This window comes from Biomphalaria glabrata, chromosome 16 (genome assembly GCF_947242115.1).
Source record: "Biomphalaria glabrata chromosome 16, xgBioGlab47.1, whole genome shotgun sequence".
In the NCBI taxonomy this organism is placed as follows: Eukaryota; Metazoa; Mollusca; class Gastropoda; family Planorbidae; genus Biomphalaria; species Biomphalaria glabrata.
The window spans coordinates 15,186,949-15,203,458 of record NC_074726.1 but is presented as its reverse complement, the minus strand read 5'-3'; the positions used below and the strand labels follow the sequence as shown (position 1 = coordinate 15,203,458).

The window sequence follows — 16,510 nt, the reverse complement described above, 5'->3', positions numbered from 1 at the left end:
TTCAGCAGACAAAAGTAGAAGAAGAAGAAACACACAAAGAAACAATTACAATTGAATTTGAGAAACCTCAAGAAGTTGAAGAAGTCACTGAGGAGATTGAAATAACCACATCTGAAGAAACACAAGAAGTTCAACTGGATCAACCCAAAGAAGAAACTATTGAAGAAGAAAGAGGTGTCATTGTGGTTGATCACAAAACACCTCAGGAGGTTGAGGAAGTGGAAGAAGAAGTAGAAGCCCCAGTGGCTAAGGAAACACTTGAAGTTGATGTTGAACAACCAACTGAGGAAACTGTTGAGATTTACAAAGAAACCATTGTCGTTGAGAAAGAAAAACCTCAGGAAGTTGAGGAGACTATTGAAGAAGTAGAAACCACTACTTTCCAAGAGACGATTGAATTTGACATTCAGCAGACAAAAGTAGAAGAAGAAGAAACACACAAAGAAACAATTACAATTGAATTTGAGAAACCTCAAGAAGTTGAAGAAGTCACTGAGAAGATTGAAATAACCACATCTGAAGAAACACAAGAAGTTCAACTGGATCAACCCAAAGAAGAAACTATTGAAGAAGAAAGAGGTGTCATTGTGGTTGATCACAAAACACCTCAGGAGGTTGAGGAAGTGGAAGAAGAAGTAGAAGCCCCAGTGGCTAAGGAAACACTTGAAGTTGATGTTGAACAACCAACTGAGGAAACTGTTGAGATTTACAAAGAAACCATTGTCGTTGAGAAAGAAAAACCTCAGGAAGTTGAGGAGACTATTGAAGAAGTAGAAACCACTACTTTCCAAGAGACGATTGAATTTGACATTCAGCAGACAAAAGTAGAAGAAGAAGAAACACACAAAGAAACAATTACAATTGAATTTGAGAAACCTCAAGAAGTTGAAGAAGTCACTGAGGAGATTGAAATAACCACATTTGAAGAAACACAAGAAGTTCAACTGGATCAACCCAAAGAAGAAACTATTGAAGAAGAAAGAGGTGTCATTGTGGTTGATCACAAAACACTTCAGGAGGTTGAGGAAGTGGAAGAAAAAGTAGAAGCCCCAGTGGCTAAGGAAACACTTGAAGTTGATGTTGAACAACCAACTGAGGAAACGGTTGAGATTTACAAAGAAACCATTGCCATTGAAAAAGAAAAGCCTCAGGAAGTTGAGGAGACTACTGAAGAAGTAGAAACCACTACTTTCCAAGAGACGATTGAATTTGACATTCAGCAGACAAAAGTAGAAGAAGAAGAAACACACAAAGAAACAATTACACTTGAATTTGAGAAACCTCAAGAAGTTGAAGAAGTCACTGAGGAGATTGAAATAACCACATCTGTAGAAACACAAGAAGTTCAACTGGATCAACCCAAAGAAGAAACTATTGAAGAAGAAAGAGGTGTCATTGTGGTTGATCACAAAAAACCTCAGGAGGTTGAGGAAGTGGAAGAAGAAGTAGAAGCCCCAGTGGCTAAGGAAACACTTGAAGTTGATGTTGAACAACCAACTGAGGAAACGGTTGAGATTTACAAAGAAACCATTGTCGTTGAGAAAGAAAAACCTCAGGAAGTTGAGGAGAATATTGAAGAAGTAGAAACCACTACTTTCCAAGAGACAATTGAATTTGACATTCAGCAGACACAAGTAGAAGAAGAAGAAACACACCAAGAAACAATTACAATTGAATTTGAGAAACCTCAAGAAGTTGAAGAAGTCACTGAGGAGATTGAAATAACCACATCTGAAGAAACACAAGAAGTTCAACTGGATCAACCCAAAGAAGAAACTATTGAAGAAGAAAGAGGTGTCATTGTGGTTGATCACAAAACACCTCAGGAGGTTGAGGAAGCGGAAGAAGAAGTAGAAGCCCCAGTGGCTAAGGAAACACTTGAAGTTGATGTTGAACAACCAACTGAGGAAACTGTTGAGATTTACAAAGAAACCATTGTCGTTGAGAAAGAAAAACCTCAGGAAGTTGAGGAGACTATTGAAGAAGTAGAAACCACTACTTTCCAAGAGACGATTGAATTTGACATTCAGCAGACAAAAGTAGAAGAAGAAGAAACACACAAAGAAACAATTACAATTGAATTTGAGAAACCTCAAGAAGTTGAAGAAGTCACTGAGGAGATTGAAATAACCACATTTGAAGAAACACAAGAAGTTCAACTGGATCAACCCAAAGAAGAAACTATTGAAGAAGAAAGAGGTGTCATTGTGGTTGATCACAAAACACTTCAGGAGGTTGAGGAAGTGGAAGAAAAAGTAGAAGCCCCAGTGGCTAAGGAAACACTTGAAGTTGAGGTTGAACAACCAACTGAGGAAACGGTTGAGATTTACAAAGAAACCATTGCCATTGAAAAAGAAAAGCCTCAGGAAGTTGAGGAGACTACTGAAGAAGTAGAAACCACTACTTTCCAAGAGACGATTGAATTTGACATTCAGCAGACAAAAGTAGAAGAAGAAGAAACACACAAAGAAACAATTACACTTGAATTTGAGAAACCTCAAAAAGTTGAAGAAGTCACTGAGCAGATTGAAATAACCACATCTGAAGAAACACAAGAAGTCCAACTGGATCAACCCAAAGAAGAAACTATTGAAGAAGAAAGAGGTGTCATTGTGGTTGATCACAAAAAACCTCAGGAGGTTGAGGAAGTGGAAGAAGAAGTAGAAGCCCCAGTGGCTAAGGAAACACTTGAAGTTGAGGTTGAACAACCAACTGAGGAAATGGTTGAGATTTACAAAGAAACCATTGCCATTGAAAAAGAAAAGCCTCAGGAAGTTGAGGAGACTACTGAAGAAGTAGAAACCACTACTTTCCAAGAGACGATTGAATTTGACATTCAGCAGACAAAAGTAGAAGAAGAAGAAACACACAAAGAAACAATTACAATTGAATTTGAGAAACCTCAAGAAGTTGAAGAAGTCACTGAGGAGATTGAAATAACCACATCTGAAGAAACACAAGAAGTCCAACTGGATCAACCCAAAGAAGAAACTATTGAAGAAGAAAGAGGTGTCATTGTGGTTGATCACAAAAAACCTCAGGAGGTTGAGGAAGTGGAAGAAGAAGTAGAAGCCCCAGTGGCTAAGGAAACACTTGAAGTTGATGTTGAACAACCAACTGAGGAAACTGTTGAGATTTACAAAGAAACCATTGTCGTTGAGAAAGAAAAACCTCAGGAAGATGAGGAGAATATTGAAGAAGTAGAAACCACTACTTTCCAAGAGACGATTGAATTTGACATTCAGCACACAAAAGTAGAAGAAGAAGAAACACACAAAGAAACAATTACAATTGAATTTGAGAAACCTCAAGAAGTTGAAGAAGTCACTGAGGAGATTGAAATAACCACATCTGAAGAAACACAAGAAGTTCAACTGGATCAACCCAAAGAAGAAACTATTGAAGAAGAAAGAGGTGTCATTGTGGTTGATCACAAAAAACCTCAGGAGGTTGAGGAAGTGGAAGAAGAAGTAGAAGCCCCAGTGGCTAAGGAAACACTTGAAGTTGATGTTGAACAACCAACTGAGGAAACTGTTGAGATTTACAAAGAAACCATTGTCGTTGAGAAAGAAAAACCTCAGGAAGATGAGGAGAATATTGAAGAAGTAGAAACCACTACTTTCCAAGAGACGATTGAATTTGACATTCAGCAGACAAAAGTAGAAGAAGAAGAAACACACAAAGAAACAATTACAATTGAATTTGAGAAACCTCAAGAAGTTGAAGAAGTCACTGAGGAGATTGAAATAACCACATCTGAAGAAACACAAGAAGTTCAACTGGATCAACCCAAAGAAGAAACTATTGAAGAAGAAAGAGGTGTCATTGTGGTTGATCACAAAAAACCTCAGGAGGTTGAGGAAGTGGAAGAAGAAGTAGAAGCCCCAGTGGCTAAGGAAACACTTGAAGTTGAGGTTGAACAACCAACTGAGGAAAAAGTTGAGATTTACAAAGAAACCATTGTCGTTGAGAAAGAAAAACCTCAGGAAGTTGAGGAGACTATTGAAGAAGTAGAAACCACTACTTTCCAAGAGACGATTGAATTTGACATTCAGCAGACAAAAGTAGAAGAAGAAGAAACACACCAAGAAACAATTACAATTGAATTTGAGAAACCTCAAGAAGTTGAAGAAGTCACTGAGGAGATTGAAATAACCACATCTGAAGAAACACAAGAAGTTCAACTGGATCAACCCAAAGAAGAAACTATTGAAGAAGAAAGAGGTGTCATTGTGGTTGATCACAAAACACCTCAGGAGGTTGAGGAAGTGGAAGAAGAAGTAGAAGCCCCAGTGGCTAAGGAAACATTTGAAGTTGATGTTGAACAACCAACTCAGGAAACTGTTGAGATTTACAAAGAAACCATTGTCGTTGAGAAAGAAAAACCTCAGGAAGTTGAGGAGACTATTGAAGAAGTAGAAACCACTACTTTCCAAGAGACGATTGAATTTGACATTCAGCAGACAAAAGTAGAAGAAGAAGAAACACACAAAGAAACAATTACAATTGAATTTGAGAAACCTCAAGAAGTTGAAGAAGTCACTGAGGAGATTGAAATAACCACATTTGAAGAAACACAAGAAGTTCAACTGGATCAACCCAAAGAAGAAACTATTGAAGAAGAAAGAGGTGTCATTGTGGTTGATCACAAAACACTTCAGGAGGTTGAGGAAGTGGAAGAAAAAGTAGAAGCCCCAGTGGCTAAGGAAACACTTGAAGTTGAGGTTGAACAACCAACTGAGGAAACGGTTGAGATTTACAAAGAAACCATTGCCATTGAAAAAGAAAAGCCTCAGGAAGTTGAGGAGACTACTGAAGAAGTAGAAACCACTACTTTCCAAGAGACGATTGAATTTGACATTCAGCAGACAAAAGTAGAAGAAGAAGAAACACACAAAGAAACAATTACACTTGAATTTGAGAAACCTCAAAAAGTTGAAGAAGTCACTGAGCAGATTGAAATAACCACATCTGAAGAAACACAAGAAGTCCAACTGGATCAACCCAAAGAAGAAACTATTGAAGAAGAAAGAGGTGTCATTGTGGTTGATCACAAAAAACCTCAGGAGGTTGAGGAAGTGGAAGAAGAAGTAGAAGCCCCAGTGGCTAAGGAAACACTTGAAGTTGAGGTTGAACAACCAACTGAGGAAATGGTTGAGATTTACAAAGAAACCATTGCCATTGAAAAAGAAAAGCCTCAGGAAGTTGAGGAGACTACTGAAGAAGTAGAAACCACTACTTTCCAAGAGACGATTGAATTTGACATTCAGCAGACAAAAGTAGAAGAAGAAGAAACACACAAAGAAACAATTACAATTGAATTTGAGAAACCTCAAGAAGTTGAAGAAGTCACTGAGGAGATTGAAATAACCACATCTGAAGAAACACAAGAAGTTCAACTGGATCAACCCAAAGAAGAAACTATTGAAGAAGAAAGAGGTGTCATTGTGGTTGATCACAAAACACCTCAGGAGGTTGAGGAAGTGGAAGAAGAAGTAGAAGCCCCAGTGGCTAAGGAAACACTTGAAGTTGATGTTGAACAACCAACTGAGGAAACTGTTGAGATTTACAAAGAAACCATTGTCGTTGAGAAAGAAAAACCTCAGGAAGTTGAGGAGACTATTGAAGAAGTAGAAACCACTACTTTCCAAGAGACGATTGAATTTGACATTCAGCAGACAAAAGTAGAAGAAGAAGAAACACACAAAGAAACAATTACAATTGAATTTGAGAAACCTCAAGAAGTTGAAGAAGTCACTGAGAAGATTGAAATAACCACATCTGAAGAAACACAAGAAGTTCAACTGGATCAACCCAAAGAAGAAACTATTGAAGAAGAAAGAGGTGTCATTGTGGTTGATCACAAAACACCTCAGGAGGTTGAGGAAGTGGAAGAAGAAGTAGAAGCCCCAGTGGCTAAGGAAACACTTGAAGTTGATGTTGAACAACCAACTGAGGAAACTGTTGAGATTTACAAAGAAACCATTGTCGTTGAGAAAGAAAAACCTCAGGAAGTTGAGGAGACTATTGAAGAAGTAGAAACCACTACTTTCCAAGAGACGATTGAATTTGACATTCAGCAGACAAAAGTAGAAGAAGAAGAAACACACAAAGAAACAATTACAATTGAATTTGAGAAACCTCAAGAAGTTGAAGAAGTCACTGAGGAGATTGAAATAACCACATTTGAAGAAACACAAGAAGTTCAACTGGATCAACCCAAAGAAGAAACTATTGAAGAAGAAAGAGGTGTCATTGTGGTTGATCACAAAACACTTCAGGAGGTTGAGGAAGTGGAAGAAAAAGTAGAAGCCCCAGTGGCTAAGGAAACACTTGAAGTTGATGTTGAACAACCAACTGAGGAAACGGTTGAGATTTACAAAGAAACCATTGCCATTGAAAAAGAAAAGCCTCAGGAAGTTGAGGAGACTACTGAAGAAGTAGAAACCACTACTTTCCAAGAGACGATTGAATTTGACATTCAGCAGACAAAAGTAGAAGAAGAAGAAACACACAAAGAAACAATTACACTTGAATTTGAGAAACCTCAAGAAGTTGAAGAAGTCACTGAGGAGATTGAAATAACCACATCTGTAGAAACACAAGAAGTTCAACTGGATCAACCCAAAGAAGAAACTATTGAAGAAGAAAGAGGTGTCATTGTGGTTGATCACAAAAAACCTCAGGAGGTTGAGGAAGTGGAAGAAGAAGTAGAAGCCCCAGTGGCTAAGGAAACACTTGAAGTTGATGTTGAACAACCAACTGAGGAAACGGTTGAGATTTACAAAGAAACCATTGTCGTTGAGAAAGAAAAACCTCAGGAAGTTGAGGAGAATATTGAAGAAGTAGAAACCACTACTTTCCAAGAGACAATTGAATTTGACATTCAGCAGACACAAGTAGAAGAAGAAGAAACACACCAAGAAACAATTACAATTGAATTTGAGAAACCTCAAGAAGTTGAAGAAGTCACTGAGGAGATTGAAATAACCACATCTGAAGAAACACAAGAAGTTCAACTGGATCAACCCAAAGAAGAAACTATTGAAGAAGAAAGAGGTGTCATTGTGGTTGATCACAAAACACCTCAGGAGGTTGAGGAAGCGGAAGAAGAAGTAGAAGCCCCAGTGGCTAAGGAAACACTTGAAGTTGATGTTGAACAACCAACTGAGGAAACTGTTGAGATTTACAAAGAAACCATTGTCGTTGAGAAAGAAAAACCTCAGGAAGTTGAGGAGACTATTGAAGAAGTAGAAACCACTACTTTCCAAGAGACGATTGAATTTGACATTCAGCAGACAAAAGTAGAAGAAGAAGAAACACACAAAGAAACAATTACAATTGAATTTGAGAAACCTCAAGAAGTTGAAGAAGTCACTGAGGAGATTGAAATAACCACATTTGAAGAAACACAAGAAGTTCAACTGGATCAACCCAAAGAAGAAACTATTGAAGAAGAAAGAGGTGTCATTGTGGTTGATCACAAAACACTTCAGGAGGTTGAGGAAGTGGAAGAAAAAGTAGAAGCCCCAGTGGCTAAGGAAACACTTGAAGTTGAGGTTGAACAACCAACTGAGGAAACGGTTGAGATTTACAAAGAAACCATTGCCATTGAAAAAGAAAAGCCTCAGGAAGTTGAGGAGACTACTGAAGAAGTAGAAACCACTACTTTCCAAGAGACGATTGAATTTGACATTCAGCAGACAAAAGTAGAAGAAGAAGAAACACACAAAGAAACAATTACACTTGAATTTGAGAAACCTCAAAAAGTTGAAGAAGTCACTGAGCAGATTGAAATAACCACATCTGAAGAAACACAAGAAGTCCAACTGGATCAACCCAAAGAAGAAACTATTGAAGAAGAAAGAGGTGTCATTGTGGTTGATCACAAAAAACCTCAGGAGGTTGAGGAAGTGGAAGAAGAAGTAGAAGCCCCAGTGGCTAAGGAAACACTTGAAGTTGAGGTTGAACAACCAACTGAGGAAATGGTTGAGATTTACAAAGAAACCATTGCCATTGAAAAAGAAAAGCCTCAGGAAGTTGAGGAGACTACTGAAGAAGTAGAAACCACTACTTTCCAAGAGACGATTGAATTTGACATTCAGCAGACAAAAGTAGAAGAAGAAGAAACACACAAAGAAACAATTACAATTGAATTTGAGAAACCTCAAGAAGTTGAAGAAGTCACTGAGGAGATTGAAATAACCACATCTGAAGAAACACAAGAAGTTCAACTGGATCAACCCAAAGAAGAAACTATTGAAGAAGAAAGAGGTGTCATTGTGGTTGATCACAAAACACCTCAGGAGGTTGAGGAAGTGGAAGAAGAAGTAGAAGCCCCAGTGGCTAAGGAAACACTTGAAGTTGATGTTGAACAACCAACTGAGGAAACTGTTGAGATTTACAAAGAAACCATTGTCGTTGAGAAAGAAAAACCTCAGGAAGTTGAGGAGACTATTGAAGAAGTAGAAACCACTACTTTCCAAGAGACGATTGAATTTGACATTCAGCAGACAAAAGTAGAAGAAGAAGAAACACACAAAGAAACAATTACAATTGAATTTGAGAAACCTCAAGAAGTTGAAGAAGTCACTGAGGAGATTGAAATAACCACATCTGAAGAAACACAAGAAGTTCAACTGGATCAACCCAAAGAAGAAACTATTGAAGAAGAAAGAGGTGTCATTGTGGTTGATCACAAAACACCTCAGGAGGTTGAGGAAGTGGAAGAAGAAGTAGAAGCCCCAGTGGCTAAGGAAACACTTGAAGTTGATGTTGAACAACCAACTGAGGAAACTGTTGAGATTTACAAAGAAACCATTGTCGTTGAGAAAGAAAAACCTCAGGAAGTTGAGGAGACTATTGAAGAAGTAGAAACCACTACTTTCCAAGAGACGATTGAATTTGACATTCAGCAGACAAAAGTAGAAGAAGAAGAAACACACAAAGAAACAATTACAATTGAATTTGAGAAACCTCAAGAAGTTGAAGAAGTCACTGAGGAGATTGAAATAACCACATTTGAAGAAACACAAGAAGTTCAACTGGATCAACCCAAAGAAGAAACTATTGAAGAAGAAAGAGGTGTCATTGTGGTTGATCACAAAACACTTCAGGAGGTTGAGGAAGTGGAAGAAAAAGTAGAAGCCCCAGTGGCTAAGGAAACACTTGAAGTTGATGTTGAACAACCAACTGAGGAAACGGTTGAGATTTACAAAGAAACCATTGCCATTGAAAAAGAAAAGCCTCAGGAAGTTGAGGAGACTACTGAAGAAGTAGAAACCACTACTTTCCAAGAGACGATTGAATTTGACATTCAGCAGACAAAAGTAGAAGAAGAAGAAACACACAAAGAAACAATTACACTTGAATTTGAGAAACCTCAAGAAGTTGAAGAAGTCACTGAGGAGATTGAAATAACCACATCTGTAGAAACACAAGAAGTTCAACTGGATCAACCCAAAGAAGAAACTATTGAAGAAGAAAGAGGTGTCATTGTGGTTGATCACAAAAAACCTCAGGAGGTTGAGGAAGTGGAAGAAGAAGTAGAAGCCCCAGTGGCTAAGGAAACACTTGAAGTTGATGTTGAACAACCAACTGAGGAAACGGTTGAGATTTACAAAGAAACCATTGTCGTTGAGAAAGAAAAACCTCAGGAAGTTGAGGAGAATATTGAAGAAGTAGAAACCACTACTTTCCAAGAGACAATTGAATTTGACATTCAGCAGACACAAGTAGAAGAAGAAGAAACACACCAAGAAACAATTACAATTGAATTTGAGAAACCTCAAGAAGTTGAAGAAGTCACTGAGGAGATTGAAATAACCACATCTGAAGAAACACAAGAAGTTCAACTGGATCAACCCAAAGAAGAAACTATTGAAGAAGAAAGAGGTGTCATTGTGGTTGATCACAAAACACCTCAGGAGGTTGAGGAAGCGGAAGAAGAAGTAGAAGCCCCAGTGGCTAAGGAAACACTTGAAGTTGATGTTGAACAACCAACTGAGGAAACTGTTGAGATTTACAAAGAAACCATTGTCGTTGAGAAAGAAAAACCTCAGGAAGTTGAGGAGACTATTGAAGAAGTAGAAACCACTACTTTCCAAGAGACGATTGAATTTGACATTCAGCAGACAAAAGTAGAAGAAGAAGAAACACACAAAGAAACAATTACAATTGAATTTGAGAAACCTCAAGAAGTTGAAGAAGTCACTGAGGAGATTGAAATAACCACATCTGAAGAAACACAAGAAGTTCAACTGGATCAACCCAAAGAAGAAACTATTGAAGAAGAAAGAGGTGTCATTGTGGTTGATCACAAAACACCTCAGGAGGTTGAGGAAGTGGAAGAAGAAGTAGAAGCCCCAGTGGCTAAGGAAACACTTGAAGTTGATGTTGAACAACCAACTGAGGAAACTGTTGAGATTTACAAAGAAACCATTGTCGTTGAGAAAGAAAAACCTCAGGAAGTTGAGGAGACTATTGAAGAAGTAGAAACCACTACTTTCCAAGAGACGATTGAATTTGACATTCAGCAGACAAAAGTAGAAGAAGAAGAAACACACAAAGAAACAATTACAATTGAATTTGAGAAACCTCAAGAAGTTGAAGAAGTCACTGAGGAGATTGAAATAACCACATTTGAAGAAACACAAGAAGTTCAACTGGATCAACCCAAAGAAGAAACTATTGAAGAAGAAAGAGGTGTCATTGTGGTTGATCACAAAACACTTCAGGAGGTTGAGGAAGTGGAAGAAAAAGTAGAAGCCCCAGTGGCTAAGGAAACACTTGAAGTTGATGTTGAACAACCAACTGAGGAAACGGTTGAGATTTACAAAGAAACCATTGCCATTGAAAAAGAAAAGCCTCAGGAAGTTGAGGAGACTACTGAAGAAGTAGAAACCACTACTTTCCAAGAGAAGATTGAATTTGACATTCAGCAGACAAAAGTAGAAGAAGAAGAAACACACAAAGAAACAATTACACTTGAATTTGAGAAACCTCAAGAAGTTGAAGAAGTCACTGAGGAGATTGAAATAACCACATCTGAAGAAACACAAGAAGTTCAACTGGATCAACCCAAAGAAGAAACTATTGAAGAAGAAAGAGGTGTCATTGTGGTTGATCACAAAAAACCTCAGGAGGTTGAGGAAGTGGAAGAAGAAGTAGAAGCCCCAGTGGCTAAGGAAACACTTGAAGTTGATGTTGAACAACCAACTGAGGAAACGGTTGAGATTTACAAAGAAACCATTGTCGTTGAGAAAGAAAAACCTCAGGAAGTTGAGGAGAATATTGAAGAAGTAGAAACCACTACTTTCCAAGAGACGATTGAATTTGACATTCAGCAGACAAAAGTAGAAGAAGAAGAAACACACAAAGAAACAATTACAATTGAATTTGAGAAACCTCAAGAAGTTGAAGAAGTCACTGAGGAGATTGAAATAACCACATTTGAAGAAACACAAGAAGTCCAACTGGATCAACCCAAAGAAGAAACTATTGAAGAAGAAAGAGGTGTCATTGTGGTTGATCACAAAACACCTCAGGAGGTTGAGGAAGTGGAAGAAGAAGTAGAAGCCCCAGTGGCTAAGGAAACACTTGAAGTTGATGTTGAACAACCAACTGAGGAAACGGTTGAGATTTACAAAGAAACCATTGTCGTTGAGAAAGAAAAACCTCAGGAAGTTGAGGAGACTACTGAAGAAGTAGAAACCACTACTTTCCAAGAGACGATTGAATTTGACATTCAGCAGACAAAAGTAGAAGAAGAAGAAACACACAAAGAAACAATTACAATTGAATTTGAGAAACCTCAAGAAGTTGAAGAAGTCACTGAGGAGATTGAAATAACCACATTTGAAGAAACACAAGAAGTCCAACTGGATCAACCCAAAGAAGAAACTATTGAAGAAGAAAGAGGTGTCATTGTGATTGATCACAAAACACCTCAGGAGGTTGAGGAAGTGGAAGAAGAAGTAGAAGCCCCAGTGGCTAAGGAAACACTTGAAGTTGATGTTGAACAACCAACTGAGGAAACGGTTGAGATTTACAAAGAAACCATTGCCATTGAAAAAGAAAAACCTCAGGAAGTTGAGGAGACTACTGAAGAAGTAGAAACCACTACTTTCCAAGAGACGATTGAATTTGACATTCAGCAGACAAAAGTAGAAGAAGAAGAAACACACAAAGAAACAATTACACTTGAATATGAGAAACCTCAAGAAGTTGAAGAAGTCACTGAGCAGATTGAAAAAACCACATCTGAAGAAACACAAGAAGTCCAACTGGATCAACCCAAAGAAGAAACTATTGAAGAAGAAAGAGGTGTCATTGTTGTTGATCACAAAAAACCTCAGGAGGTTGAGGAAGTGGAAGAAGAAGTAGAAGCCCCAGTGGCTAAGGAAACACTTGAAGTTGATGTTGAACAACCAACTGAGGAAATGGTTGAGATTTACAAAGAAAACATTGCTATTGAAAAAGAAAAGCCTCAGGAAGTTGAGGAACTGCAAGAAGATTTTATCTTGCCTGATCTGGAAGATGTTTTTGAAGAGATAGCTGAGCAACTAGCTCAGGAAATAGTTGAAAATGTAAAAGAAATTTTCTCAATAGAAAAAGAAACACCTTCAGAAATCGTTGAAGAAAAAGAACAATGTGAATCTCTATTAACAGATATATCTGATGAAACAGAAACATATCAAGCTTTTGAACTTATTGTTGATGATTCTAAAGAAAATATTTTAATTTCTAAAGCCCCTCATAATGTTGAATTAACAATTGAGACCTCATTAGTAGAAAAAACAGATGATGTCATGAGCAGTGAAACATTTGAAGACATAGCTGAAAAACAAATTGTCACTGATGATTATGAATTTATTCAAGTTAATGACATTCAAGAAAAAGAAGCACCATTTTTGGATGAAGATGTTAGCATTGACTTACCAAGCAACATAGATGAAAGTATACATTTTGATACAGAGCTAACTGATTCAACTTATGTTACTGTAGATTTAGTTCAAGAAGCTGAGAAAAAGAAAGATGTTGTTGATGGTAACCAAGATGATATAAATATTGTTTCCCATTTTGAATTTATTGAGGGGGAGTCTGACATAAAAGAAGAATTTGTTGTGTTGGATGATGTTTATGATGAAGCCAAGGAATATGAAATTGTTGACCAACAGACTGAAACTTCTTTATATCTTGAAAAAACTTCAGAGGTCATTTCCATTTCAGATCAAATTCCTGAATTAAGAACACAACTATTGACAAAAGAAGATGAGGAAGCTGAATTTACTATACCTCAACAGGATATATTTGAGGCAGTGAAAGATTCTGAACTAGATGAAGTTGCTAAAGAAAAACATGTACTAGACATTTCAACAACTGTTGGTGCAGAGGATAAATTAACAGTTGAATTGAACATTGAAGAAAGACCTTTGACAACAGAGCTAGATGTCAAAGAAGTAAAGGATGACAGGGTTAAGCCTGTGTTCTACTCCACTCTGAAAAATATCACAGTCACTGAATCCAGCCGTGTTAAACTGGAAGTCTCATTTTTTGCCAAACCAGCTCCATCAGTGACATGGCTAATAGATGATCAGGTCATTAAGTCCACTTCTGAATTTCAAATATCAACCACAGATACAACTAGTAGTCTTCTGATACCAGAGATCTATCCAGAAGATGAAGGAATCTACAAAGTTGTTCTCATCAATGAAGTTGGCCAAGTTGAGTCTGTGGCCAGTGTTATTGTAGAATGTAAGTCTTATCCCCTTAACTTCAGGCAGTCAAGACCTAAAAGTACTGACAAATATATAATAAAAATATTTCATGTCCGATGTTTGCTTTAGTTGTTTTTTTTATTTTTTTTATTACTTTTTTTTCTTTTCATGTTATGGTTTGTTGTTGTTTTTCTTTTCAAATCTCAGTCTTTATAAATGAATAGTAACAAGCACTTAAAATTTAGCTGCAACAACATATTTATTTGTACTCTTACAGACATGCATTAACAAAAATATAAATGACTTAATGGTTTCTGTGGAGATTAGATTTTTTGTGAAGGGTCAACATTGGGATTAAAAATTTTTTTTTACAATAATAATTGATTCATCTATATGCACTTAACATAACTTTGTGTGTTTGCTAGCTGAGAGTAAAGGTCCGGAGCAGCCCACTGAAGATGTTGTCACCAAGGAAGAGATTCTTGAAGAGACAAGCTTTGAAGTTGAAGTTGAAATAAATAAAGAGGAGAAAGGTAAACCCCACTTATACACAAATATACAAAGTAGATTTTTTAAAAACGTGTATCTTACATAATAATTAATTTAAACAAATTTTAAGACATCCCCGAGTCCACCCGCATTAAATGGGTACCTGACTCTAGTAGGGGAAAGTAAAGGCGGTTGGTCATTGTGCTGACCACATGGCACCCTCGCTAACTGTTGCCCATAGAAACAGATCCGCTATAGATTGCAAGGTCTTAAAGGGGTACTTAACATTTCTGTTTTTTCTGATAAGAGAAGAAAAAATATGAACTACATTTGCTAAAGATATTTAATACAAAAGTATTTGAGAAGAGAGGGAATTTTTGGTTCTTTTGGAAAGATCATATCAAATAATGAACTTTGTATTCGTCACATCTCAAAAAGACTTGAAATCCACACAGTTTTTTTTTCTTATTGTACTGTAAATTTGAGGCAAAAAAATATTAGAGAATTTTTAAATTATCTATTTTTTTACTTTTTTCTTTTATTTTAATTAATGTTATAAAATAACATACTTGAATGAAGTTCAAAATGTTATCATTGGTTGTAGACCATGGAAGGAATCATTGTAAAAAAAAACAACAACAAATAAATGACATTTATTTATGAACTGTCGACAGAAAATGTCTTGTTTTATATTTCTAAACTAACTTTATGACATCTTAATTTGTGAAGATGTTTAAGTTCAATCAAAACTCCATATTTACATCATCAACATATTAGTGAAATAAATAATAATGTTTAATCAATAGATATAATATCAAAATTTTACTGTCAATTAAAATATTTTTTAAAAATATAAAAAATGTGTATCATTATTTCTTTTAAAAATCACAGTTAATTTTTTTTTTTTTTATAACATAACGCATACATAATAGTAGCACATAAATAATAAGTGTATCAAGGCTCAACTGTGTTTTATATACTTTCATTCTGTTAGTGACAAGTGAAATTGTTTCCCAAGAAACTATTGTAGTACAAAAAGAAGCCCCAGAAGAAGCACCTGAAGCTCCCCGTTTCACACAAACTCTCCAAAAAGATCTTGTTGTGTTTGAAGGCTCTACCGTTATGCTTGTTTGTTTTGTAGTCGGCAAGCCCACACCAGTTGTAACCTGGTACAAGGTAAGGGGATGACACTGTTGTTCAAGTGTTTGATATTAAATAGTAGTTCTCAAGCTTATTCTCCTAAATTTACTAACCTTTATCTCATAAGTTTCCTTAAAGTGCAAAGTAAAGGCACTGTATGTGTTAACTTTCAGACGTAGAAACAGAGCTAACAGCTAATTCTAGCTAGCCAACTGGACAAAGGCCAACAATGAAATGAGACAATTAAGAGTGTAGAAGATCAAAACATTTAATTCGATGCTGAAGGATTCCTGAAGGGAATTCGTCTATGTCATCGCCATTGCTGCACAAAATATCTTATTCAAAAAGCTTCTTGATGAACCAAACTTGACTGTCTCTGAAGATGCTAACATATATATACTGTGTTCTTTATTCCCTAACGAATCCTCCTAGTCTTTGTTTTGTTCTTGTTATGTGATTGTGGTACATTCAATCTAACCTGAAATACACAAACAAAATTAATCTATGCCTAACCCCAAACTACCAAACCTTACAACTGCAAGGTCTAAAAAGGGTACTTTACTTTTACACCTAAGTAAACTTTGTAAAACATTGAGCATTATTATGCAAAATGTTAATGCAACTTTTTTTGGTCTTCTATTACAATAAAAGTGGCTGTGTAGAAAGTGTGATTTTAAGAACACTTCCTAACACTTACTTATTTTATCAAGTAAACTAATTGTAGTGGTTTTAACAGGTTAAACTTTATTTCACTTCGCATGATATTAGTTTTAATATTTTGTCTGCTATCGCCATAAGGAGCTCAGCAAATAAATTATTCAAAAAAATTTTTTTTCATTTATTTTAAACTGAGCACGGAAAAAGAAAATATTTTTAAAATTCATTAAAAAAATCATTATACTAAAAGATTAAACCTTTTCATTAAACATTTAATCCATAAATATTGAAAAATTATAATACTAAACACGTTTAATCACTTCAGATTTCATAAAAGATTAAAAAAAGCACTAAGAAATTGTATTATTTACATTTTTCGGGTCCCAGGAAATAAACTAAAAAAGAGGAACCATTAACATAATGTTGTCTTTTTTAAAACGAAACGTGTTGGTACTGCATAGAATTTACTATCAAAACAAAGAACAATCACTCCCACATCTGAAAAT

At 36.3% G+C, this 16,510-nt stretch overlaps 1 protein-coding gene across 34 annotated transcripts in view; it reads left to right on the top strand.

The window, feature by feature from the left end:
* Window positions 1-16,510, top strand: part of LOC106078342 (titin-like) — a 533,611-nt gene that overhangs the window by 149,339 nt on the left and 367,762 nt on the right. For 33 of the 34 annotated variants that reach the window (XM_056014734.1, XM_056014739.1, XM_056014738.1 and 30 more), the window contains 2 exons: window positions 14,144-14,251; window positions 15,202-15,383. The exons of the other annotated variant lie outside the window; for it this stretch is intronic. In XM_056014734.1, the coding sequence (XP_055870709.1) occupies window positions 14,144-14,251; window positions 15,202-15,383 (290 nt within the window). The remainder of the gene's footprint in view (window positions 1-14,143; window positions 14,252-15,201; window positions 15,384-16,510) is intronic. 34 annotated transcript variants of the gene reach the window in all.